The 25243-nt window shown below is 35.5% G+C and overlaps 3 protein-coding genes across 4 annotated transcripts; 2 read left to right on the forward strand and 1 right to left on the reverse strand.

Moving 5' to 3' along the window:
* The first annotated feature begins 3977 nt into the window (after positions 1-3977).
* Positions 3978-10632, forward strand: LOC137394091 (uncharacterized). Its single transcript, XM_068080810.1, has 6 exons — positions 3978-4209; positions 5621-5833; positions 6866-6970; positions 9993-10475; positions 10528-10534; positions 10617-10632. The coding sequence occupies exons 1-6, from the start codon at positions 3978-3980 to the stop codon at positions 10630-10632; spliced, it is 1056 nt and encodes a 351-aa protein (XP_067936911.1).
* Positions 10633-10638: 6 nt separating this feature from the next.
* LOC137394885 (serine-rich adhesin for platelets-like) lies at positions 10639-14326 on the forward strand. Of its 2 annotated transcripts, XM_068081661.1 has the most exons (3): positions 10639-12071; positions 12315-12340; positions 14064-14155. In XM_068081661.1, exons 1-3 carry the CDS (start codon positions 10670-10672, stop codon positions 14112-14114), a joined length of 1479 nt encoding a protein of 492 aa, XP_067937762.1. In that variant the 5' UTR covers positions 10639-10669; the 3' UTR covers positions 14115-14155. The 2 variants fall into 2 exon arrangements, with proteins under 2 accessions (XP_067937762.1, XP_067937761.1); XM_068081660.1 differs by lacking the exon at positions 12315-12340 and having other exon boundaries at positions 14064-14326.
* Positions 14327-14529: 203 nt separating this feature from the next.
* Positions 14530-25187, reverse strand: LOC137394092 (kalirin-like). Its single transcript, XM_068080811.1, has 14 exons — positions 25124-25187; positions 24984-25039; positions 24576-24759; positions 24318-24499; positions 24021-24233; positions 23691-23787; positions 22837-22968; positions 21863-22042; positions 20707-20788; positions 18145-18333; positions 16139-16274; positions 15664-15851; positions 14940-15119; positions 14530-14779 (listed from the first exon to the last, which is right to left on the reverse strand). Exons 1-14 carry the CDS (start codon positions 25185-25187, stop codon positions 14608-14610), a joined length of 2055 nt encoding a protein of 684 aa, XP_067936912.1. The 3' UTR covers positions 14530-14607.
* Positions 25188-25243: the final 56 nt, after the last annotated feature.

The following is a 25243-nucleotide window of genomic DNA, read 5'->3' on the forward strand; positions in this document are numbered from 1 at the left end:
CACATTTCTACCTGCGGTTCACAAATACAAACTACCGTACTTTTCGGACAATTAGCAGCTACTTTTTGCTGATGATTTGAGCCATGCGGCTTATAGGTAGGCCTACAAGGGTGCGGCTAATCACTGTGGCTTATTCTGTGGCTTTTTCTTTCACTAGGGCGCACTAACGGGAATCTCCAATTAGTGCACTTTTAGCTGTGAAAGAAAATACGAAACAATGCCTCACGGTACTGTCCCGTTAGGCACTAAGTTAAAAAGCGTCGGATAATACGAAACTGTGCCGTTCTGCACTGTTCCCTTTTAAATGGCGTTAAAAAGCACAGTCCTTAGTTCTGCGGCCTATAGTAAGGTGCGGCTTATGTATTGTTTTATAATCGTTTTTGGAAAATAAAGCATATGTAGCTTATATAGAGGTGCAGTTTATAGTCCAAACAGTACGGTAGTCCCAAATTGAAAAATATTTCGTACCAGCGAACTGGACAGGAATCTGTTTGTTCCACTGCATTTATTTTCACATCACTATATTTTCGCACTCATCAGAGCTGCGAAATTAAGTTCCAGCGAAATTTTACTCTGTATGCTACTCACGAAACTAAATACTAGCGAAATATAAGTGTCCTAGTGTAGTTGTGAAAGATGGTTTCTGTTTACACTTTCATGCAACCTTATTCGTCAAAATATTTTCACAAATATACTTCACGCATTCAATAACACCATGGCTATTGTTCTTACGCGTCTATTTTATCATCATTGTAATTCTGTCACTTTTAGCAGTGATATCTTATAACTTACCGTAAAAATTCATTTAATTTTTTAACCTTAGCTCGAAGGAGTACATATCATTGTCTGATAATCATGACATGGTAACCTGTGATAATCGAAAAGTGCTGCAAAAATTATTTGCGAAGTATTGGGTCACATGATCAGATTACGACTTGATGATTTGATCAAGCCAAAACAAAACTAAAGTAGCGAGCATCTATATTTGATACGGGGTCTTCGGTAAAACCCGAAGTGTTTGTCATAAACTAGTGCTACGATAAGTTTTATATTGAGCTTTTTATTGGCCTTTCAATTCCTGTGAGAACATCACGTGACAAGACAATAACCAAACTGTAATGAATACGTCAGATAAATAAAGAGATTCCAATCTACGGCGGCTTTTCGTTTTACAGCTTTTAAGAGCTTGTAATCGCATTTCCACATATTTGGCACCTACAACACAACAGAGTGAGACATGGTGAATCTTCTGATACCAAATAACTGTAATGTGAATTTTGTTGCAAGTCAACCTTTAAGTTAGCCATTGGCAATGTGCCAGGCTAATGACAAGCGGCAGCCCTCTGAATGACAAATGAATGGCTTACCTCTCTGTCTTTCACCTTGAGTTTGCAAATAGTTGCATGTAATGTTCATGGCCATAAAACTATGTCACAAATGTTAACAACAAAGCACATGGTTGGCATGGTCTCCCCTAATATAGTGCAAGGTTCAACGTATTTGAACTGATGTTCAACTTGTTTTTAAGTTTGAAGTTTAGTGTAGCAAGAATAGAGAGGCAGTCCTTCTGTTCCAAAGGTCTGCCTGTTAATGGCTTGATGGAAATGTTGGCTTGAACTCCTTCGTTCAAAGAGCCTAGGTTTTCGCCATTTGCTAGTCTGTCATCCTGTGTGATAAAGATCAATTACTCGATTAGTTTTGAAATTTTGTTATCGTTCTGCTAACTGTCATACAGTTAGACTACTTGGTTTTTTATACAAAGCTCTCTCAAAGCAATTGCCTTGCATATAAAGCAAAAGAGATCTCATTCTTATGTAGTGCAATGTCACAAATAATTTCACCTTTGTTCTTAACCAATCTGTGGATCAGGCATTGTACGCAGACTAGCGTGTATCTGAACTGATCTATTTCATAGAATACATTCTGAACAAATATATGATGATGGATGGAACATAGTTCATGCATTTTAGTTGTTTATATTGAGTAGCCAACTTATGAGTGCAATAAACAGACCAGTGTCAATAGGACAGTAAGCACGATTCACATGATAATGGGAAAGGTCCACATAACAGTGGGCATGGTCCACATAACAGTAGGCATGGTCCACATAACAGTGAGCATGGTCCATGTGACAGTGGGCATGGTCAACATAACAGTGGGCATGGTCCACATAACAATGGGCATGGTTCACATATCAATGGGCATGGTTCACATAACAGTGGGCATGGTTCACATAACAGTGGGCATGGTTCACATGACAGCGAGGATGACTTACATGTAGTTTATATGACAGGGCATGATCTACATGGCAGTGAGAGTGGTCCACATGCAGTGGGCATGGTCTACATGACAGTGGTTATGGTTTAGTCTTCAGAACAGTAGGCATGGTCCGCCCAATGATATATAACCTCCCCACAAATAATGCAGGTTTTACTAAATCTGGTTTTATGTTTGTATACAATTTTGGCTTGTAGATTCAGTATGGATACAGTGATGTGAATATTCCATTCTTCTTGTGTTCATATTATTTTTATTGGAAATCTCTAAAAAAGTGTCTCTCTGCTCATGCTACCAAATGCGCTATAACTGGGTTTTATTTTCAAAATGTGTGTATGCAGATGCACAGACAGTACGCCTCGTGGGTACCAGGGTTGATGTGTACGGGCGAGGTGGTGAAAGACTGGGCACAATAATTTCAGATGGCGTGCCTCATTTTAACGGGTCCTGCGTCAACTACGTTCTGGCTGATGGAGAGGTGGAAGCTACTATCTATGTCGGTTTGTAACTATTATAATAAGCGGAGTTACCCTACCATCACCTTAATTTCTTTAGCCATGTGTTATGGAACTTTGTAAAAAGTTTTCATCGAATGTGTTAAAGCTGCTGTTAAATCCATAATGCTGGAGCTCAATGGGATCATTCTCCTTTACTTTATATAGTGAATATAGTTTATACAGCCATAAAGAAAATTGGGCTGCATCTGCTACCTCCTCTTAGATGCAAACTATACATGTTTTGCATTTTTGATTTTTTAAATATTTGTCAGAAACATTCTTGTATACTAAAATGTGCATACGATCATATCCTTTGATCAAAACATATTAAGGTGAGACATCTACCCAAATTTATCAAAACTGTCTTTGTTTATCTAGTACATTAATTTGGTTTTCAAATAGAGGCTGGTGTTGTATTTTTCAAATAGCTCGTTAGAATTTTGGGGAGATAAATTTGACCCTTCTGCGGGTGAAGGGATGTCGTCTACATTTTGTTTTCTTCTTCCAGTGGAGTGACATTAATCTTTTTGGATGCAATAAATTTCCAACTTGTCAAAGATCTCTTAATAAATATGCATTGGCAAGCTGAAAAATATCTCTACCGGTTGATATCTATTGCTTGCAATTGACCTGCAATGATATTATAGCCTGTGCCCTGCTTTGCAATTTTTGCAGTTTACAATTTTTATTTCGTTCTAAATTTGAAGTTATAATTTTATTTTATAACTGTATTTAACAACGTTGCATAAAAGCTCACTGCACTCATTGATATGTTTGCTACAGTTTGCAGCCAAAACTGGCTTTTTATGTGCAACAGAACACGAGTTTTGGGCGTTGATCCATTGTAAGCCGTTTTAAGATAACCGCACGTAAGCTATCAAATGATATGGTATAAATCTACAAGTTTACAAGTTATATTACAATCATAATAATCTATTAAATGTTACAAATATATATTCAAAAACAAGTGACATAAACAAACCATGCTTATAATATGTGCAGAAACAAAAATTAACAGTTTTGAAACAAAAATATTTGATTCGTTTGCTCGAATAGCTGCATTGTAATTGTTGCTTATTTTTCTTTTTCCGGTGGTGCGGCATTAAACCTTTTGGATGCCATAAATCTGCTAACTTACCTCCAACTCGTCAAATATCTCTTAATAAATATGCAATTTACTTACATTGCTTTACCATATTGCTCATGCTTTCCATTTTAGGCTATCCGGTGCAGGAAAAGCTAGAGAATGTTGCAGCTCGGGATACACTGAGTTTAGACATGCGATGGGCGGAGAATAACTCTTTTATAGAGTTCTTGGGAGAGCCAAAAAACTGCTCGGTCTATTTCGATATTAATGATGTGCTCAGACGAGAGGTGCTTGTCAACAGCACCCATTTCATATATGGCACTAGAAATGAATCTCTTTACTTGCCAGGTATTGCTCTGATAATATTATCATGCCATGATTGGCCTTTGTAACAATCAAGTGATAGTTGCCTCCTCTTTTTGTTATACTGTGGCCAATTGTCAAATATTCAAATAATTAATAACAATTATTAGAACTCATGTTGTTGTGGAAGTGGCTAGCTAGTTTAGTGTTTCATTCTGCGTGCTTAACCATGAAACACCTGTCATACCAGATGAAGGATCTTTTAAGATTTCTTGAGGTTGTCCTCTTATTTTTTACATATCAAACATATTTGGCACCGAGACAGGCAAGTCGTAGATTTTAAGGTACTTTAAAATTAATCAGGAAAATAAACTTTTTCCTGATTAAAATAGCCAAAAAATAAAAAAATAAATTTTCTCGTTAGTTTTGAGTTTGACGTAATTTCTTGTAATCATTAGCAGTGACATAGCCAGGTATGCATTTTTAACCTTGAGTTGTGTAGTGTAGAGCACATTGCATATATAGTTGCACTGTATCTGTAGTTCATAGTGACGAATTTTTGTGACTGTTTACTTATTGCCTAATCCACACAGCTATGTGGTTTAGGTAACTAAACCAGGCTGCTAGGCTTACTACATGGTATCCCTTGGGTTAGTCATTCCTCCACAGTGCGCAGTACACATGGCTGAATTACAGCTCTATCACTGTTCCAAACTGTGCACTTCCTTTATCTATCACATAATTAGTTGTCATACTAAACTGTCAACAACAATATTTCAGATGTTTGTCCTATAGCTGTGGTGAATACACAATCAATTTTATTCATGACCAAAAGCTGTAAACCATCATCTAACACCAAAAGAGAGCAACAGTTACAAGTACTATTATATGAAACGTTCTTCAAGTACATTTTATTGTTAGAAGTGTTCTCATATCATCTTAAGCACTGCACTGTTTGTGTACAGCTTGAGCGAAGATTTCGTACATAAAGCATGTTTTGTTAACACTAAAAATGTTACATCAAATTAAATAAATGTATACCAAAAGTTGACAGTGTCGTATATGTTATGGGACTACAGAAAGTGTCTGTATGGTGCTGTAAGTAACTCTACTCGATTGTCTGTGTGTGAGAGATTCTTCTGTTTATCCACCATCTTAGGTCTCTGCTAAGACATTGCTCTTGATTACAAATTACTTTTTGGGTATTAGCAATAACACCATAAAATGTATCTGTCAGAATATATTACAAAGATAGACAACTCCAAGTATCTGAACAACTGATGATAAATGGATAGCTTGTGAGTATATAGAAATTTACATTAGACACATTTGAATGCTCATTAACATGTTGAAGACATTGAAGGTCCACGTTGTGTAGTCTACTAAAAAGCTATCAGTAAATCTATCGAGTCTATAAAGTGGACACATTGCAATTATGAGCAATGTTCTTTTGTAGGAGATATGTATGTGGGTGGTTATGATTCTGTCCTTACCATTGCGTCACACTCATCCAACTCCACACTACACATGCCTGCGGTTCAGCCCCATATAAATATCACCAACAACACAGTAAGGATTTCATACGATCCTTTTGCCATCCTCATGAGAGGACCGTATGTGACAGTGAGTGAAACTAGTGGCAGCTTTTCTATCGCTGTTGGTGGCAGAGGTAAGTTGATGGTCTTCTGATTTTATGTTAAATATAATTTGCAATTTATGACATGTTTTGTAATTCAGTGTAGCAACAATTGGTTTATGTTTCACATGATAAACAATCATGTTTTATAGGTAAATAATGGAAATATTTTCCTTTTTTGTACATCTAAACCGGGTAATTTTTACCTTCCAATACTTCATACTTCACTTTCACATAACATAATTAAAGACTTAATGAAAAGTACTTGTTTGGTCAGAAGCGAAAGAATGAAATTTATTTTCAAATAAAGAAATTTAATGAGATCTCTTTAGTCAAAAATTGGAGTTGCTAGTATTACAAACTATTGGTGTCGGTTTAAGCAGAGTTGTATGACCTATCCTTCGTGATGACTAATTTGTAAATTCTCAAACCAAGACTGGCATCTTACTCACACTGGCTTATGTCAAGATCTTTCTTTTGTTTTCATGAATATAGGAAAAATTCTTTTGAATTTCAACTATTTACATCTCACCGATAAGCATAGCATTTAATAGTTCATTTTCCAGTGTAATAAAATTATTACCGCAATTCTACATTTAGCATTCTACTAGTTAGATAGGATGAAAATAAAGATGTTCGTCGATAATGTTGAACAAACATATGTAAAATTTTTACCAGACCACGAAACCTGCAGCTCGGTGAATAGCGTCGAAGACATTTTCTTTGGTGAACTTTTAGAAGCTACACCTGTGGTATGCATGTGCCGTGTTTCCTTATTAACCATTGACATTGATACACCGCATTGTCACTATATATTATATATGATGTATATATGTATATATGATGTCAGTATGTACATTGTATTATATATGATGTCAGTATGTATTATATATGATGCTAAATATTAGCTATGTGTAATTATTTATTGCTTTGCAATTTGTAGTATTTTTTGTACTCATGCAATTCTGTAGTGAGGAATGGCTTGTAGTCAATACATGCACATAAAAAAATTGAGATTTTGCCACTTTTTTCTGTTGAACTTTGAGAAACCTTTCCATTTGTTAGCGCTGAAGCTGGAGTACTTGTCAAAGGAGCCTGATGTGGTCTCTCCTGGTACCTACACACTGAGCTTATCTGGAGGTCTAGAGGTTTCTCTTTCAATTGAGGATGGTTAGTGAAGAATCTCTGTTATACATACATGTATGTTGATTAATTACAGTCAAACATCTCCCTTAGGCACACAACATTTCATACATATTGTGCAAGGTTCAATGTATTTGATGTGATTTTCAACGTGTTTTGAAGTTTGTTTTATAAGTAAAGAGGCTGAAATTAAGAATTAAAAGGAAACCACTAAAAAGTTGTAGTATTTAGAAGCTAAAATAGTTTAAACTTCACTTAGTCTGTGTTAGACTAAGTTACCGTGTGTATCTCTATTACTTCGACCTAGTCTATGTTAGACTAAGTTACCGTGTGTATCTCTATTACTTCGACCTAGTCTATGTTAGACTAAGTTACCGTGTGTATCTCTATTACTTTGACCTAGTCTGTGTTAGACTAAGTTACCGTGTGTATCTCTATTTTTTCGACCTAGTCTATGTTAGACTAAGTTACCGTGTGTATCTCTATTACATCGACCTAGTCTGTGTTAGACTAAGTTACCGTGTGTATCTCTATTTCTTCGACCTAGTCTGTGTTAGACTAAGTTACCATGTGTATCTCTATTACTTCAACCTAGTCTGTGTTAGACTAAGTTACCGTGTGTATCTCTATTACTTCGACCTAGTCTGTGTTAGACTAAGTTACCGTGTGTATCTCTATTACTTCAACCTAGTCTGTGTTAGACTAAGTTACCGTGTGTATCTCTATTACTTTGACCTAGTCTGTGTTAGACTAAGTTACCGTGTGTATCTCTATTTTTTCGACCTAGTCTATGTTAGACTAAGTTATGCTGTGTATCTCTATTACCACCTCTAATCTCGCACCTCGATCACCGAGTCTACACTTCCAATCGCCGGTTGTTCAAGGTACAGTAACCATAAAAACTTCTTTATTGATTATTTCCTTATATAATTATTAATCTCTTTAAATTTCTTCATAATGTATTTATTTAAAAATGCTTTTAGATTTCCTATGCATAGGAGGTATGTAATGGTTTGCCTCATGTGTTATATTATATGTAAGAGTTCACATTACACATGAGGCGTGTGGATTCCAATCAGGTACCCCCTACACATTTTTAGGCATGTTTGGGTTACCTATGTTTTTATTGTTTGGGTTTTACGAGGCTAAATGATAAAGTGTATGTTTTGTAATTTTTATACACATTTCCTGTCTTTCAGTTACTGAGAACTGAGCATCGCATTATAACGTAGCAGTTTGGTGTATGCTAGAATGTATTATCAGACTTTTTCTAGGATCATGGATGAATTAATTCATTAATTACATCTCATTGAAATTCACATGTAGAGGACAACTTCACGTAAGATTGCAAGAGTGTTTCATGTGTACCCTATCCTAAAATAGATGTTTTCTTTCCTGGGTATGTGTGAGTGCGCTTATTGCAGTGTGTGATTAACTATTTGCAGCATTATTAAGGAGTTGAATAAACTCTGATGCTATCTTACTGGAGTGTATGACTGAACACTCGTCAGTTTTAACACATACCGTCCGTTTTAACACATACCGTAAAACCTCTAATTAAACACCATGGTGCTCTATTTTTCATCCCTTTCTCAATAGTGGCAGTCAATTCGAGGCGGCGTTCAAATAGGAGCTAGCAGTGTATTTTGCAAATGCCTCGTCAGATTTTTCGGGAAATAAATTTAGCCCTATTACAGACCAAGCGAACGTCGCCTATATTTTGCCCTTTTCTCCGGTGGAGAACCAATATTAAACCTTTTGGAAGCAATAAATCTGCTAACTTACCTGCAACTCGTCAAAGATCTCTTAATAAATATGCAGCGAGAAACCGAGAAATACATGTATCTCTACTAGTTGATATCTATTGCTTGCAATTGACCTGCGATGATATTATAGCCTGTGTCCTTTTTTGCAATTTGTTGGCATCTTCAATTTTTATTTCATTCTAAATTGGAAGTTATAATTTTATTTTATAACTGTATTTAACAACGTTACATAAAAGCTCACTGCACTCATTGATATGTTTGCTACAGTTTGTAGCCAAAACTGGCTTTTTATGTGCAATAGAACAGGATTTTTGGGCGTCGATCCATTGTAAGCCATTTTAAGATAACCGCAAGTAAGCTATCAAATAATATGCTATAAATCTACAAGTTTACAAGTTATATAATGATAATCTATCAAATAGTACAAATATATATTCATGGACGAGTGACATAAACAAATCATACTTATATTACATGCAGCAACAAAAATTAACGTTCAGGAACGAACATCTTCTAGTTGTCCAATACCTCCCACAATATCTTCTGGCTTCAACTCTTCTTCTGTACTGCTGAACTAGTTGATATTAGCGTCCAAACAATTTTTTGGCAAATTGAAATGTTCACGTGCTGCATGTAACACAAATGCAACGTGTCAAAGTTTGCTCGCTAAATGTAAATTTTGGCCCAAAATTTGCAAACTGTTTTTCTATGCATGTTCTTCGAAGTATTAAGACCGCGTTAAACAAGGAACTCTTATTAGTCTGAGACAGTAATTTTTTCTATGGCGTTGCTTTCAAAGTTCATTTACTATCGTAAATTTACACCCTTTTTTATAGATACATGTACTACGAAGTATCAAGACTGCATTAAACAAGGAACTACTATTAGCCTGAGACCGTTATTAATTATTTTTATGGTGTTGCTTTCAAAGTTTTAACGAAAAAAAGCGAAAAGTTTCAGAATTGGACAATGGGAGACTTGATTGTTATTAATGTTAACGATTCATTATTTATATGATCTTGTGGGCACTTTCTACTAATCACTTGATATTATAGATTCATAAAGATCAAAGATAATCAAAGTGGCCGTCAAATGGAGATGGCGTTCAAATAGAGGGTGGCACTCTATTTTTCAATCCATCTCTCGTAGTGGCGGTCAAATAGAGGTGGCGTTCAAACAGAGGTGGCGTTAAAATAGAGGTGGCGTTCAAATAGAGGTGGCATTCAATTAGAGGTTTTGCGGTATGTATAGCACTGTAGTAATGGTACACAACTCTGTTTTAGGACTCCTTACCATGGAAACCACAACTAATGGTCTAGGAACAACAACAGAAGATAATATGGTTGTGACGAGCACTACTGCTGCTCCAGCTACAACTGACCACACCTTTGAAATGAGAACAGTAACAACTGATATTGACCTAGTTACTACGACGAATGATCCCACTGTTGAAACAACTGATAGTGACCCAGTTACCTTCACCACTGACCTCAAATATGAAACTATTACTGGTTTTCATCATATGACCCCGACAACTGATATTGACCTAGTCACATCGACAAATGATACCCCTGGAACAACTACAGACATTGATCCAGTTACCACGATAACTGATGTTGACTTAATGGCCTCGACAAATGTCTACACAATTGAAACAACTGACAGTGACCCAGTTGCCACTACAACCGACTACTCCTTTGAAGCAACAACGGATAGTGACCCAGTTGCCACTACAGCTGACTACACCTTTGAAGCAACAACAGATAGTGACCCAGTTGCTACTACAGCTGACTACACCTTTGAAGCAACAACTGACAGTAACCCAGTTGCCACTACAGCTGACTACACCTTTGAAGCAACAATTGACAGTGACCCAATTGCCACTACAGCTGAATACACCTTTGAAGCAACAACAGACAATGACCCAGTTGCCACTACAACTGATTTTGATGTACTTGCAATGACTACTGACAAATTATTGAAAACGACATTTGGTGGGAACCTAGTAACAACACAAGAATCCCTAATGACATCTGATACTGACCTGACTAGCACGACAACCGGTCAGACATTTGAAGATACAAAAACTGGCATGGCGACCTCTTTGACAGATGAAACACTAGAAATAAGAACTGACACCCCTAAAATTGGTGTTGCTCTAGTCGCCATGACAACTGACCATGCCTCAGAAATAGTGAGCGGTACTGGCCCAGCTACTACAAATACCCACCTTGCATATGAAGAGGCCACTAATATTGGGGAACATGTTATCAGAACTGACCATTTATTAGAAACTAGAAGGTTGCTTACAACGACTGATATTGACCGTGTTGTTGAAGTGAATAAATCCACTTCTCAAGCAACTGAAACTGACTTGGGTACTACGAAGCACAGTTTAGACTCATCAGGTCAGAGCGTAAACACGACAGCAGATTTTGACCTAGTTGCTTCATCAGATGACCCAACAACTAATATCAACCTCAGTGCCGTAATCACAGAAACCCATCAACAAGTAGCAACTCGTGAAATGGTCATGAATGGACCTGACAAACATGGCACAATCCAGGATGTACATCAAACAGTTGACACAACAGCATCTTCATTGAGCACACAGAGAGCCTTACCTGAAACGCCAACAACTGTCAATACAGCCAGTTCATTGCGGACTAATGAATATTCTACCGTTGCAGATATAGCCAAAGACACGCTACAGGTTTTATCAGCCAATCAAGGTAATGTGTCTACAGAGAGAGCTATCCGCCTAGACACAACCGCGTCATCTACTTTTCGATCTTTGTCAGATAGCGCAAGACAGGCGACCGCCACAGCTGGCAATAAGTCTGATGCTATGAGAGTGACGACTGGCAAGTCGACCACGCAAAAGGAGTCGCTTTTAAACGCACGTCAAACATCTTTGCAATCAGTTATGGCTACAAGAATACACAGTATGCCAGTTCAACATTTGGTCATACCCACTACAGTAGGTCAGAAATTGCCTTCCAACAACCAAACAGATCATGACAAAACTAGCAAACAAGCCATTCCACAATCATCGCTTGGTGAGACACCTCATCAGGAGCGTACTACAATTGCTACACCATTAAACAGTACTACACAAGACATCCGCGTATCTCGTGATGCAAATGTTTCTGCTATTGCAGCTACTTCTGACACATCATATCTAACAAGGATAAATTCTCTCCCAAGCTTCAAGAAGGCCTCTGAAAAACACCTTTTTACAAAGCTGGAAAAAAATGATGCAACAACGGCTTCTGGAAGTCTAACCACAGGTACCATTGACATGGATGGTACGATCTTGATGACCGATGAGCAAGGTTACACAGAGAGTCTTACACCCATAGGTAGATGCTTTAATACATACTTTTCCTTACCTTAACTTCAACCATATTACTCTTTGCCTCAGAGTTGTTTTGGAGAATAACTGACAGCATTTTAAAATAATCCATTGATGACAATACAAACATGTTTTTAGTTTTCACCAATAATCTTGATATTAGTAGCATGACAGACATACTTCAGAATAATTTTTTAATATACGACACTGAAAAAAATATTTTGCCTAAACATAGATATCTGTACTTCAGAAATTCAGAAGAAATTTGATGTCAAGGTAGGCCACCAATCTGTGAATGTGATGTGATGGCTGCTGTTTCAATCATTTCTTTGCCAGCTTTTCATGCTACTAATTTGGTGGTAGTCAGTGTGCCGCGCAAGTACCGTAAAACATTCTGTATGGTATTTACACATCCTACATCAGTTCTAGAGTGATGGCTATAAAATTACATCAATATCCCATGTATACAAGTTGAACATTTGACAAAATTCTCTGTGCAAAACAATGACTATTAAAGGTCAAGCTCTGCTTTAATAATTAAGGATTTTGATCGACCAATTTTTAAACATTCTAGCAGAAAAACTGTGGTTTTAATATAATCAAATAGTTTTATTTTATTGAACTTACATAAAAATATTATTTAACCAAAATTTTAATGCTACCAGTTACTAATAATGCATGTACAGTGCGTACTGTCAGTTAATTTTCAACACAATGGTTGGGGAAACCATGAGCATGTTTGGATTGGCACCTCTTTGCATTATCGCAACTGCATGCCTAAATACAAACAAATACTTTAAAATCCAATTGAATTTTCACCCTAAATAAACTACATGTATATAATTTAGTACAACTGGCTTTAGTAGATTTACCAAAATTACCAAATCTCCATTTACTGAAACAATATGAAGTTTTTTTTTACAACAGTTGCACTTATTACAAGCACTTTTTTAATATTAATTTGTCCTAGAAAGGTTTGTAGCCCTTTGTTATAAACAATTCAGAGTGTCATGAAAGTGAAAGCTTTATCTTTGTTTCAAATTAGCTGTTTTAAAGAAGATGCTAAACACCCAAATTTTGTATATTTGTATTGAGTAGGCAATTCCTATTAAGCATACATTGTTATGCGTTAAACTTGTTGCACGCTGCAACAAACATTTTTATAATATTGTATTGTATTTTTGTTTAATATGTTCATCTCGCAGCGGAAAACTTAACAGATATGTCAAGTAGTTACATTTGGTAGTAAAATGAAGGCGCTATTTAAAACAACGTAAAAACTACATGTAAAAAGCTAAACGATACATACGAAACTAGATAAATAAAATAGTAATGAATGCAAGAGGTTTTCTTTGACACATCACTTTTATGTTGAAAACATTCAAATGATGGTACATCTGTGGCAATACAGGAGACAGATGTTGAGCAGGTACATGTAGCGATAGAGATATGGAGCCTAAATTAAATGAACTTCAAGTTAACATCAACAATGCTTTTTTAGTTTTCACATAAATTTTCAATTATCACGGGCAGCTTGTCAGCTTTTACCAGTTTTAAGCTTCTTTTTCGTCACAGCACTTTCACAAACTTCCTAATAGTAGCTACTTGACAGCTTTAAAAAAATTTTAAAGAATTGATCCCAAGGTGTTTTTCATGTTTCCATGATATGCTGTTTTGATTATTTAGCAATCATTGCCCTTTTCTTTTTTTCGCTACTATTAGAGTATTCTGAAGCTCTAAACTAAGAAATAAGGTATATAGCAATTTAACACCGGTTAGGAAAGGTAGTACTGATTTACAAAACTACCACAAATCATGTTTACATGATCGTGAGCTTTGTTATTGAAGATATTATGATCTTGCTTGTTTTGGTAGATTTACATCAAGTGTCAATATGCTAATATACATACTTCTAAATACTTATTCCATGTAAGAATTTTATACACATTGTGCTGGTTCTGCAGTCATTGTTAACCATTCAAAATCGTTCGAATTGCAGTCACCAATGAAACACAGAAATATGAGATGGGTACACATGGAAACATTCTAGTCGAACCGAGAACTGGTCAGTCAGAAATGGATGAAGTCATGTCAGCGATTATGAAAGAAAACGATGAACCAGTACGTCGCCGGAGCATTCAGATAGCCTATGCAATTCTGTTGTCAATTGTCGGCTTTGTAGTCGTTGTTTTTGCTGTCGTGGGAATAACATATTACGTACGGTATCTTAGAGGCGAGTCCTACATTGTTAACAAGATGTAACCTGTGAATTCGAGTATGCATTTTTTGTTTTCGGTTGATGACTGTCAAAACTGCTGAAAGTTCCTCATTATTATTCATTTTTCGTTTTTCAAGTTTATCAATGTTTAATATAGTATAGTTGAAGTAAATCATTTGATATATATATATATATATATATGTAAAGACAATGTCTATGCACAAATGGTAGTGGCAAATAAAGAAAACAAATGCATTAAGTTGCCTAGCAAAATGAATGTGGAAAAAAATTTGTAATACTAATGCATGGTTTGACAGGAGTATGGTTAGCTGGGAGCCTCCTCAGCAGTTGTGTGTGTATCGAGAGTTGGAGGCTTTTTTGCGTCTTTCCGTTGATTTAAGTACATGGAAAGTCTGTGGGTAGGCAATTTGTTGTCCTTTTCTGGGAGCATGTTTAGCCAGCTGCATTTAATACATCTATCGGCCAGTGGTCGCATCCTGCTTAAAGATATACATGTTTGTAGGATTTATATTGCCTTAAATTGCAAATGACCATAATTTAAATCCGTGGCGAATTTTCTTGTGAAATACAACAAAATAATACGAAAATGCAAGCTACAGAAATGTACAAAAGTATTTCATGCTAATTAAAACATGCCTTGGATTTTTAATGAACATCACTTTGAGCAAGGTCAGGCAGCCTTCTGATACATGCGGAAACAGCTCATCAGGAAATGAAGGGTTTCCTTGGATGATGTTATCTTTTGTAGCTTGGACATCTTTATGATAAAAGGGTGTGACTCCGCATAACATAAGGTAGGTGAAGACTCCTACAGACCTGTTAGCAAGAGCGTCATAATGTAAACATCTTGCAAATGATAAGATGTTTTAAAACAATTTTAATGCTGGCTTTTGTTCAGCACTGCATTCCGTTGCACAGTATCAAATGAAGTTCAACAAAAAAATTTTTGTACTTACACAAAAGAAAGCATAAAACAACATTTGGAGTGCTTTATGTAAGGCTGGTATAGACTAAAAACTATCAGCTTGAAGGAGATTAGAAAAAACATTTCTATGAAATAGCACTTAATTAAGTATATGTTTGTTTGTTTATTTTCATCTATAATATAACTACAAAAAATAATATGAAGAGTGTTTCTTACAGTATAAAAGAACAAGAGAAATAGAAAAAAAATGTCACTCCAGGGCTATGTAGTTAGGCTATGTGGACTATGATTTAAAACAATGATGTCTTTTTCTGCAAAACGTAGTATGAAACATTTCACTTGAGGCGCGAATTGCTTCTGTGCTGCCATATATTATTGTTAATCAAAAAGGGATTTGACGTTAGGAATAATAGAAATTGTGTTGAAGATATTTACCAAATGTCTGTGGTAGGAGCAACACTTTTTGTACTGATAACTTCAATCGACTGAAACTCGATATCATCAGACAGATCAGGTGATTCACATTCCTTGGCACACGTATCTTCATTGGCATCGAGAAATCTTGCATACTCGAAACCTGTTAGTTTTAGAATTCGACTTTCCGTAACTAGTACAGTTTCAGGCTAGAAAAGAGAAAGGACAGACAATTACTGTGAAATACATGCAGCCCTGAATGTACATGTAGCATAGATTTGCCAAAGAATTTGAGGAAGGTGTGCCATAAGTTTATGAAAAGGCTCCTTGGAAATCTAAATCTCGAGTCAGCTTATATTACCCAGAGACTACAATATAAGGTGCAAAAATTGACAAATATTTCTGCCAAAATTTTGGACAAAATGTTTTTATTATCTAGACAACTGACCGCTTTTTCAGCCGTTGCCAAACAAAGACCAGAACGCAATATACTCACAAGGATGTTGAGGTGCAATACATTGATTTCTTGGAGGCGCTGAAGAGCTTGCATTAGTTGCCGAGTGTACAACACAAAATCTACTTCACACACAGCTTCTTCCAAACACAGGCGCTCTAATAACGGTTCTTTTATGCTGTAAAATACAGGTTAATGATGTAATATGCAAAATTGAAGCTTCTAAACAGTTTCAGTACAACCTGGTTTGCCTTCTTGATTTTTATTTGAAGCAATGATTTATGACGAGAAAAATGTTTTCATAAATGATTCCCAGGAAGTTTGCAAGACACCAACTATTGAATCTGAGTTAGTGAACCATTAACATAAGGTGTTATAGCAATGTAGGTCAGATGGTATTTTACACAAAGCTGTTGTGATATGTAAAATGTTATACACAGGTTGCTAAGAAAAGGTATGCTTCCACATCCAAGCCACATGAACCAGTTTGACAAAATTTCCACTACATTAGTGACAAACGTTTTTAACTTTCAAATCAATGCTCGTAATGATAATAGGAGTTAACATATAATATAACTTGAAAGTAGAAACTGCATTAATAATGTAATAATAAATTGGTAATTTTAAAACAAGTAAATTGAGGTGTGGACTCGACAATACAGGGAATTAACAGATCATGACAGAAATAAGGAGCTAGTCTAATTTAGACTGCACACACTTTATAATTCAACAGAACATATTCATTTTTATATTTAGTATGCATTTAAAAGTATATCATGATCAGCCTACTACTATCACTATTACTCATTTGTAGCTTTTTTCTGCATCACTCTCACATTCTTTCTCACATTAGCTACTAGATGGTTTCAAAGATTTTACAAGAAACTAATCGAAAGATTAAATTACACGAAAGATATTGGCTCATATTTTTCGATATTTGTGGTTTTACGTAAAAGAAAAACACTGACTTCTTTTTTTTACGACTACCATCACTGGTGCTAGTCTTCTTTAGATCAATGATTTTAAAACTATAACAAGAAATTATGAAACTCTGCTTGATATTATTCACACACTATAGAACCAATGTATGTGAAGAAGAATTTGGTACGTATGTACCACTTTCGTAAACACCCGTAAGACAGGAATTAGTCTGTCGGGGCGAATGTCTGCTAAAATTTCACGTCGTTGTTTAGAAGATTTTTACATGTAGATGTAATCGAAGGGTGAGGTTTGATTGTGGTTCGTGTGAGAATATAAGCGATTCTTAAAAATAAACTTGCACAAAATCTTAGTACATTTAATCAGATAGTATCGATCTTTTTCTTTCTTTCATCTGTGATTTTTTTTTATATTTGCAGTGATCTGACTGCCAGGATGTTTCAAGATTAAATTGACAAAACTTTATTTAAAATTCTGTTAAAACACTCAGATCAAGCAAAAGTGATATTATGACATCTATAGTTGCAAAGAGACCGACAGAATAGCAACACGTAATGCTGCAACTTAACATAATAACACTTATCAACTAGTGACATAATCTTAGCACATATTTTTTTTCTGAGCGTTTTAAACATGATCAAGTTTTATCGATTTTAATCTTGAAACGTTCTTGCAGTCAGATGACTTCAAACATTAACAATAATAAAAAAATAAAAGAAAAATACTGATAATTTCTAATAGAATCTACTAAAACTTGGTGTAATTTCATCTTTAAAGAAAGTTCTACAAAAACCTTTAATAAAATAAAATAGGGTGATTAATGTTACTAGTGGGCAAGAGTCTTCAATTATAATTATAAAGTATTCAACAGAAAATTACTTTTATATGTACATGTATATATCTATAAATGTAAATTAACTGCAACTTTTGAGTAAACTGTACCGATCTGTCCTGTGGCTATATTCGAAAATGCATTATACCTACACCTACAGTATTATACCTCCTTTAATCTTTGCCAGTGATACTAAACATTACATTGATCATCTATTAGTGTGCTTGGGAATCCTTTCGCTTCATGATATAGTAATGTTTAGTTTCAGAAAACATACTTGGGCATGATGAAAATGTTGTTAGAGTCAGATCTGTAGTACTCTAGAGGTGTAAGTATATTGGGATGTGTGCACTGTGAGAGTATCTCTTTCTCAATTCCAGCTCTTTCACCACTCTCGAGGCATCTTGCTATGATCATTTCATTATCTAATATCCTTTTGTAACATCTTATCTCACCACCGTTAAAACTGAAAAAATCGACACCTAAGATATTGCGCATGGGCACTGAGAACATCCGATACAAACTAAATAATGCTCTCCTCATTTAACGACGGGCTCGCTTATCGATGACTCAAAGTTACGATGATAAAATGTTAACAAATATGTGTAAAGAAGCAAAACTAGAATAACAAGAAAATACATTTCTTGCAAATTTTGAAGTAGCCATGAATGTATAGATATCACGCATATATACTAGTTGTGGCATTGTTTTTATGTACATACTGTACTCGATGTTTAGGTACATAGCTATTTAGGTACATGCGGTACTTGATGTCATCCTAATATCAGCTATTTAGGTACATACGGTACTTGATGTCATACTAATATCAGCTATTTAGGTACATACGGTACTTGATGTCATACTAATATCAGCTATTTAAGTACATACGGTACTTGATGTCATACTAATATCAGCTATTTAAGTACATACGGTACTTGATGTCATACTAATATCAGCTATTTAAGTACATACGGTACTTGATGTCATACTAATATCAGCTATTTAAGTACATACGGTACTTGATGTCATACTAATATCAGCTATTTAAGTACATACGGTACTTGATGTCATACTAATATCAGCTATTTAGGTACATACGGTATGGTACATACATACAACTATGGTACATGCAAATGCTAAATGAAAAGAGAAATGCCAAGAAAGTAAATATTAAGAATGAGTAAAAATATGTAACATCTACCTCAATTTACTCTACGATAATGTAACATTTGTTTACTCGCTTATGCATGCACAAAAGCTAAAAGAAAAAGTTAAAATTTAATTTAATTTAAAAAAATTCACATTTATTATTTAAACAAGCCAACAGAAAATAGAGAAAGAGAAATGATGAAGAATTACGGTATAGAAAATAAATAGTTTAGACAAATGCAACGGAGGTTCAAAGGACGGTTCATTTAACAAGGTCTTTATACTGTAACCCCGTCGTTAACGGGAACTACCTGTAAATAATGAGAAATCGATAAAAAGATGTTGCAATAATGTTTGTGACCAAGGAGTTGGAGATAGTAAACATTCGACTCTGTTTCTGTTTGAATTGATATCCAAGGAAAAAGTTCTGTAAAACATGAAATGACCTCTTGCCAGAGTTGAGACTTTTTACAGAAAATGACTTGTTCTAAATACAAAAAAATCCTGCCATGTACGTACATTGTCAATATTTCTACAGCCAATAGTTGCCAAATTTTTCAGTTTCTGAACTAGGGGTGACACATAAAAACAAGTGCCGTGATTAGAACTCATGTCATTTAATATTAAAACCAAACTTCTACACCCAATTGTCTTAACACTCAAATCTTTTAAATTATGTTGTAAAGTTTGTGGAAACTTTAGATTCTAAGCTTGCTTTATTTCCCAACACATGATGTTCACAGTCATTTTAAACAACCCAGTTTCATAAGTAAATGTTAAAAGCCTAAAGGTGAAAATCAGGAATAAATTGTAAAAAATGTTACATAAAACTAATAACCTGTTAAATAGTGTCTAGCATATACTTACTCCAAGTTAGTTTGCTTGTCATCTCTTACTACAAACCTACACATTGCATAGCCTACACTTTCTTTCGTTTGTTTCTCGATTTAGCAAGAATGAAAACCTTTTACAGATTGCTAGTTCATTTATACATTTACGGGTACGCCTATGTATTTTATGTCTCTTTACATCCGTTTATAATGCATTTACGGGTACGCCTATGTATTTTATGTCTCTTTACATCCGTTTATAATGCATTTGTTTCATTGTTACGTATAACTTCATGCAATATTATCTATAGAGTTATCATGCATTGTTTTCTACTATGGCACAAACTAAATCTCTTGTAGGGTATTCTTGTAGGAATATCTGCTCCTATGCAACAGTTTGAACACATGAAGCAATAATCAAAACAAACCAACACCATATATTGAGGCTTGACTGTAATTTATCCTGCATTGTGTCAGAGATGAAACTAGCTGAATCACCCAGAAACCTCTATGATATGACCAAACTTAGCTTAGTTTTGGCTAAACAAAATCTATCGCGAATTACACTGGAAAAGAATATTAGCATGATAATGAGAATCGCATGAAAAATGACACGCTGAAGATACATCGGCTTTGTAATAGTTTCTTAGTTTAATCATTGGTCTGTAATCAGGTTTATAAATAATGTTTAAACTTAACATAATAATAGTAGTTTGCCTTTATTTGTAGCAGAAAGTATGCAAAGAGGCATACTTTAAAGAGACACTTTCAAGTATGCAAAGGGACACACAGAAAAAGTTAACATGAATTCTTTTGTATCATGTTTTGGTTAATCATAGATACTAAACACAGCCGCTAACCTGGAAATTGTGGAATTGTGTCTATGCAAATCCTCAAAGTGTGATTTCCATTCTGAAGATGACGAAGTCTCCATAGGATTATCTGTAACTATCACAAGCGCAGTAGTTATACGAATACAAGATCAAGTAGCCCCGATAGTTTAACAGAATAATAATCAGATGATGTCCGGTTTTCAACACAGCAGGAGTAAAAGTTCAAATGTAGATGTTTAGAGTGAGAATGTTTTGATATCAAATCTGTATGTACAATAACAAATGGGTAACAGATATCTAAAATAACAAATGGGTAACATATATCTAAAATAACAAATGGGTAACATATATCTACAATAACAAATGGGTAACAGATATCTAAAATAACAAATGGGTAACAGATATCTACAATAACAAATGGGTAACAGATATCTAAAATAACAAATGGGTAACAGATATCTAAAATAACAAATGGGTAACAGATATCTAAAATAACAAATGGATAACAGATATTTATGATAACAAATAGATAGCAAAATAATACTTATAATAACAAATGGATAAACAGATAAATATAACTAGTTGAATGCCAGCGCTGCGCAAGTAATAAACTAATTACCCAATGAATTTGAGTAACCTACCTGATAAGCTAGTAACCTGATCTAAATCTTTACTATAATAATAGCTGTGAAGCCAGCTTGACAGTAACGTCATTACGCGTAATGTCGAGCTGGTCAATAATATTTTTGCATGTGCTGCATCAGTATGTGCCCTATTTTTCCATAGTGTGAGAAAGACAGCGTAGCGTATTGGATTAGCTTCCAGTCGGCGGACCCGAAGGTTCCGAGTTCAAATCCAGTGAGAAGCAGATTTGAATGATGGAATGTATATCTCTGCTTATTATGAATCGAAAACACCAGCACATCTGTATTGACATATGACCAATGAGCTGACACTTTAATAATAATGAGCTGCTCTATGTACATGATTTTAAAATATTATTAAATGGTGGCAAAAACAATTTGCCCAGCATCTTGTACCGCTATTACGCATATTAAGAAGAACAACTCTAGCAATATTGCTGAGCATAGATTTGTAGGACTAGAGTTTTAGCTATGATTTAGTGGTAATTTAGTCAGCACCTAACTAAAATCGTTAGAGTGAGTGGCTCATGATTGGCTACCTTTTTTACAGTGCTGAGGTATGCAGACCGGGTCAGAGACCGGTCCAGGCAGACTGACTCCGGCACCATTGAGTGTACGCACTCTAAAAAAGTAGGTTTGGGCATCTGCAAGTTTCTCCTTCTCGATGAGCTGTGAGTTTTCCTTGACATACGCTATAACTTCTTTCCACTCCCAGGATTCTAAAACAACAGATTTCCTCTTAGATTTGTGATGTGAGAAAAGGTTGAGGAGTCTGACTTGACCACAAAGTTAGTGGTGACAAAGTTAGTGGTGACAAAAGGACACTGGTGGTGACAGGAATGACACCTGATCTTATTGCTCTGTGCAACTGGTTATGTCTGCCGTCGTCGCAGTTCCCTTACTACTGGACTCTTACATGCGCAGCCAAGATCACAGAGCCATTATTTGTGCAACAAAAACAATGAAAAAACATGCACAGCCTCTGCTAGCAATTAGTTAAGTAGGCATCATACTCAATCTTACAAAAATTGCTCAAACACACTTCGATAGCAAAGATGACCTATAAAATCAACTTCCTGTAAATCATCGTTTCATAAATTCAAAACGAATGTGTGGTTTGATGCAATACAAAGTTTATTAAATAGGTGGTTTGATGCAATACCAGGTTTATTAAATAGGTGGTTTGATGCAATACTAGGTTTATTAAATAGGTGGTTTGATGCAATACCAGGTTTATTAAATAGGTCTGCATATTAACTAATGTAAAAATCTACTGAGCAAAATGTGAAGTAGCTTGTTTGACAATTGCAGTTTTACGATAGAGAAAACCTAATTTGAGGCAGATATTTACATTGTACATCCGATTAGTGACAGTTCTCATATAATTTCCTAACCAACCATAAACGCCGATGGTACAAAAAATCTGGATAACTCAATTCAGTGTTTACATAAAAATGTGGTTCTGTAAAATTCCTCAACCAAGGGATAGAGAAAAAAAGTAGACGACTCCTACCCGTGTGGCTGCTTTCAATTGCATAACCCTCTATTGGTGAACGACCCACGTATCTAGGAGGATTCCAACTAAGTACGATTGAGCCATCATCTGTGTCTTCCACCAATGGTTTATCTGGCGGATCAGCAACGTCTAAATGTCACATGAAAACAAATTCTCACATGTGCTTAACCGATGGAAGAAGCAATGAGTTTAAGGTAAGGCTAAATCTCGACATAGCAGAGCAACATGAACTAATTATAATATTGGCTGGTCAACCAAATGGTATAAGATGTGGTTGGACTACAATGGATGGTCTGGGCAGATTGTAGATGCGATCTGAGAATTTTAGACAGCAAATATATACAAACACAGCATCAAGCATTCAGGGCATTTAGACGATGATCATAACTGTCTATATCAGGTAGCGTAACCATAAAACATAATTTTTTAAAGTGTTCTAACTTTTTGTTGATCAGGCAAAATGATACTAGTTTGTAGTAGCAGAAAACAGAATGGACAATATACGATTCTGGTAAAATAGCGATAGGCCTTTTGGTTTTACAGCCATCTTTCTGAGCTGTAAATAGGCATTACACGTAAATAGAAAATATTGCAGATAAAAATTAGTTTCTTTAAATTTGTTTAAAAAATGTTTTACGTGTTTTATTTGAAAAATTTGTCAAAAATTATCTCAACTTATTCTGACTGAAAAATAACAACTTGGCCATTATAGTGTCATTTAGATCATACGTATATCTAAAAAATAATAGAATCTATAAAAAGTAAATCTTGTAAATTTTCTTTGGAAGTCAAACTAGTTTAACAAACTGCGGTAGGAAAATATTAGATAGATGTTATATGTCTGGTCATACCTATGACATCTATAAGGGCTGATCTTTCAACTTCTCCCATTTCACTGACAGCATAACAAGTGTATGAGCCTGTGTCAGCTATTGTAGACCTCTTGAGCTGAAAAGGTCAGCAGATGTTTTTCATCATTGGAAGACAGGTGTGAAAATGTAACAATAGCTAGTGGCAAGGAATTCAAAAAAATATTCCTGCATATGCATTTGATTATGCTAGCATTTATTGGTGTCTCATCACTGAGCATGTATCTCTGCTAATATCTCCGTTTTGTATAATTGCAGAACATTGACAAAAAACTTTGCAGTAGGGTAATACAAAATTGAAAAAATCCTTACACTGAAACCATAGTGTCCATAATCTGATTCCATCCAGTCTATTCTCTCATCAGGTAAAGCAATTTTACCATCTGGTGTTTTCCAGTAAATGTTTGGTTTTGGTTTTCCTGAGATATGGCATTCTAAAAGTGCTTCTTCGCCCACTTTTACTGTAACACTGTCAGGTTCAAAATTGAAGGAAGGTTCCATCATGGAGTTGCTCAGTGCTGTGATCTGTAAATATAAACACCGATATTATTTCTCCTGCCATGCATACCAAGAATGTACATCGAATTACACCAAAAGTCTGAAACTAACTTTAAAACTGAGTTTTTGCTGCCAGCTGTTTGATGACTTTGCATTAGGACTTCTGGATCTGCGCCGAATCAATTTTAGTTTCATTTTCTTCTCCGACTTTTCCTCATCGCCTGCTGAGAGATAGTGCGAGGTGGCATTTCCAACATCAAGAGGAAATCTGTCTTGACCTCTTCCAATAATTCCTAAAACAGCAAACAGCTGTTTTCACTCCGCACCTGGAATAACTGGGTTGCTTCTGCACGTATTTTTGTTACCCACCTAAAGCTATGCCAGATATCCATCCTTGCTGGCCAGGGTGGTGAGCACACGCAGGTTTGAAGACATGAAACCTGTTGGCTTCTTCATCTGTGCTTAGCAGTTGCACCATGTCTCCTCTTGAGCAGCTTATATCATCAGCCGTGTCAGCATTGTACTTGGACAGCACACGCACAAATGGTAGTCTCTGGAGACAACATGTAAAAGATGTTTAAAAAACTTTCTCATCTTGGATGATTTATTTTTAGTTTAAGTGTCAGAAGTATCGACAGCAATTTGAAAAACTTCATCAAGACTGAAAATAAGTTAAATTATTTGTAGAAATAAAACTAAGATACGCAGAATCTGTTTGAATCAAACTTATGCTTTTTCAGTCATTAACCGATGCTAGATGCTTTTAGTATGACAAACAGCATCAATATTCTTTGTATAACTGTTGCCACAACTGGCACCAGTGAGGAGTTTTGCTAAATAATTGGATTGCAGATATAAACAGTTTGAGCCATGCGCGGTAGCGAAAGGAATGTCAACAAGCTGTATGTAGCTCTCACCTGGTAATGCTGGTGGCAATGAGAAAACAGGAGTAGTCGATGCTAGAAATAAGCTGAGATGCATTACAGCGTTTTGCAGTTGAAGTGCACTCACTCTTCAATCGAATGACTGAGGGAACT

The sequence above is a fragment of the Watersipora subatra genome, chromosome 4, assembly GCF_963576615.1.
Source record: "Watersipora subatra chromosome 4, tzWatSuba1.1, whole genome shotgun sequence".
Taxonomy (NCBI): domain Eukaryota; kingdom Metazoa; phylum Bryozoa; class Gymnolaemata; order Cheilostomatida; family Watersiporidae; genus Watersipora; species Watersipora subatra.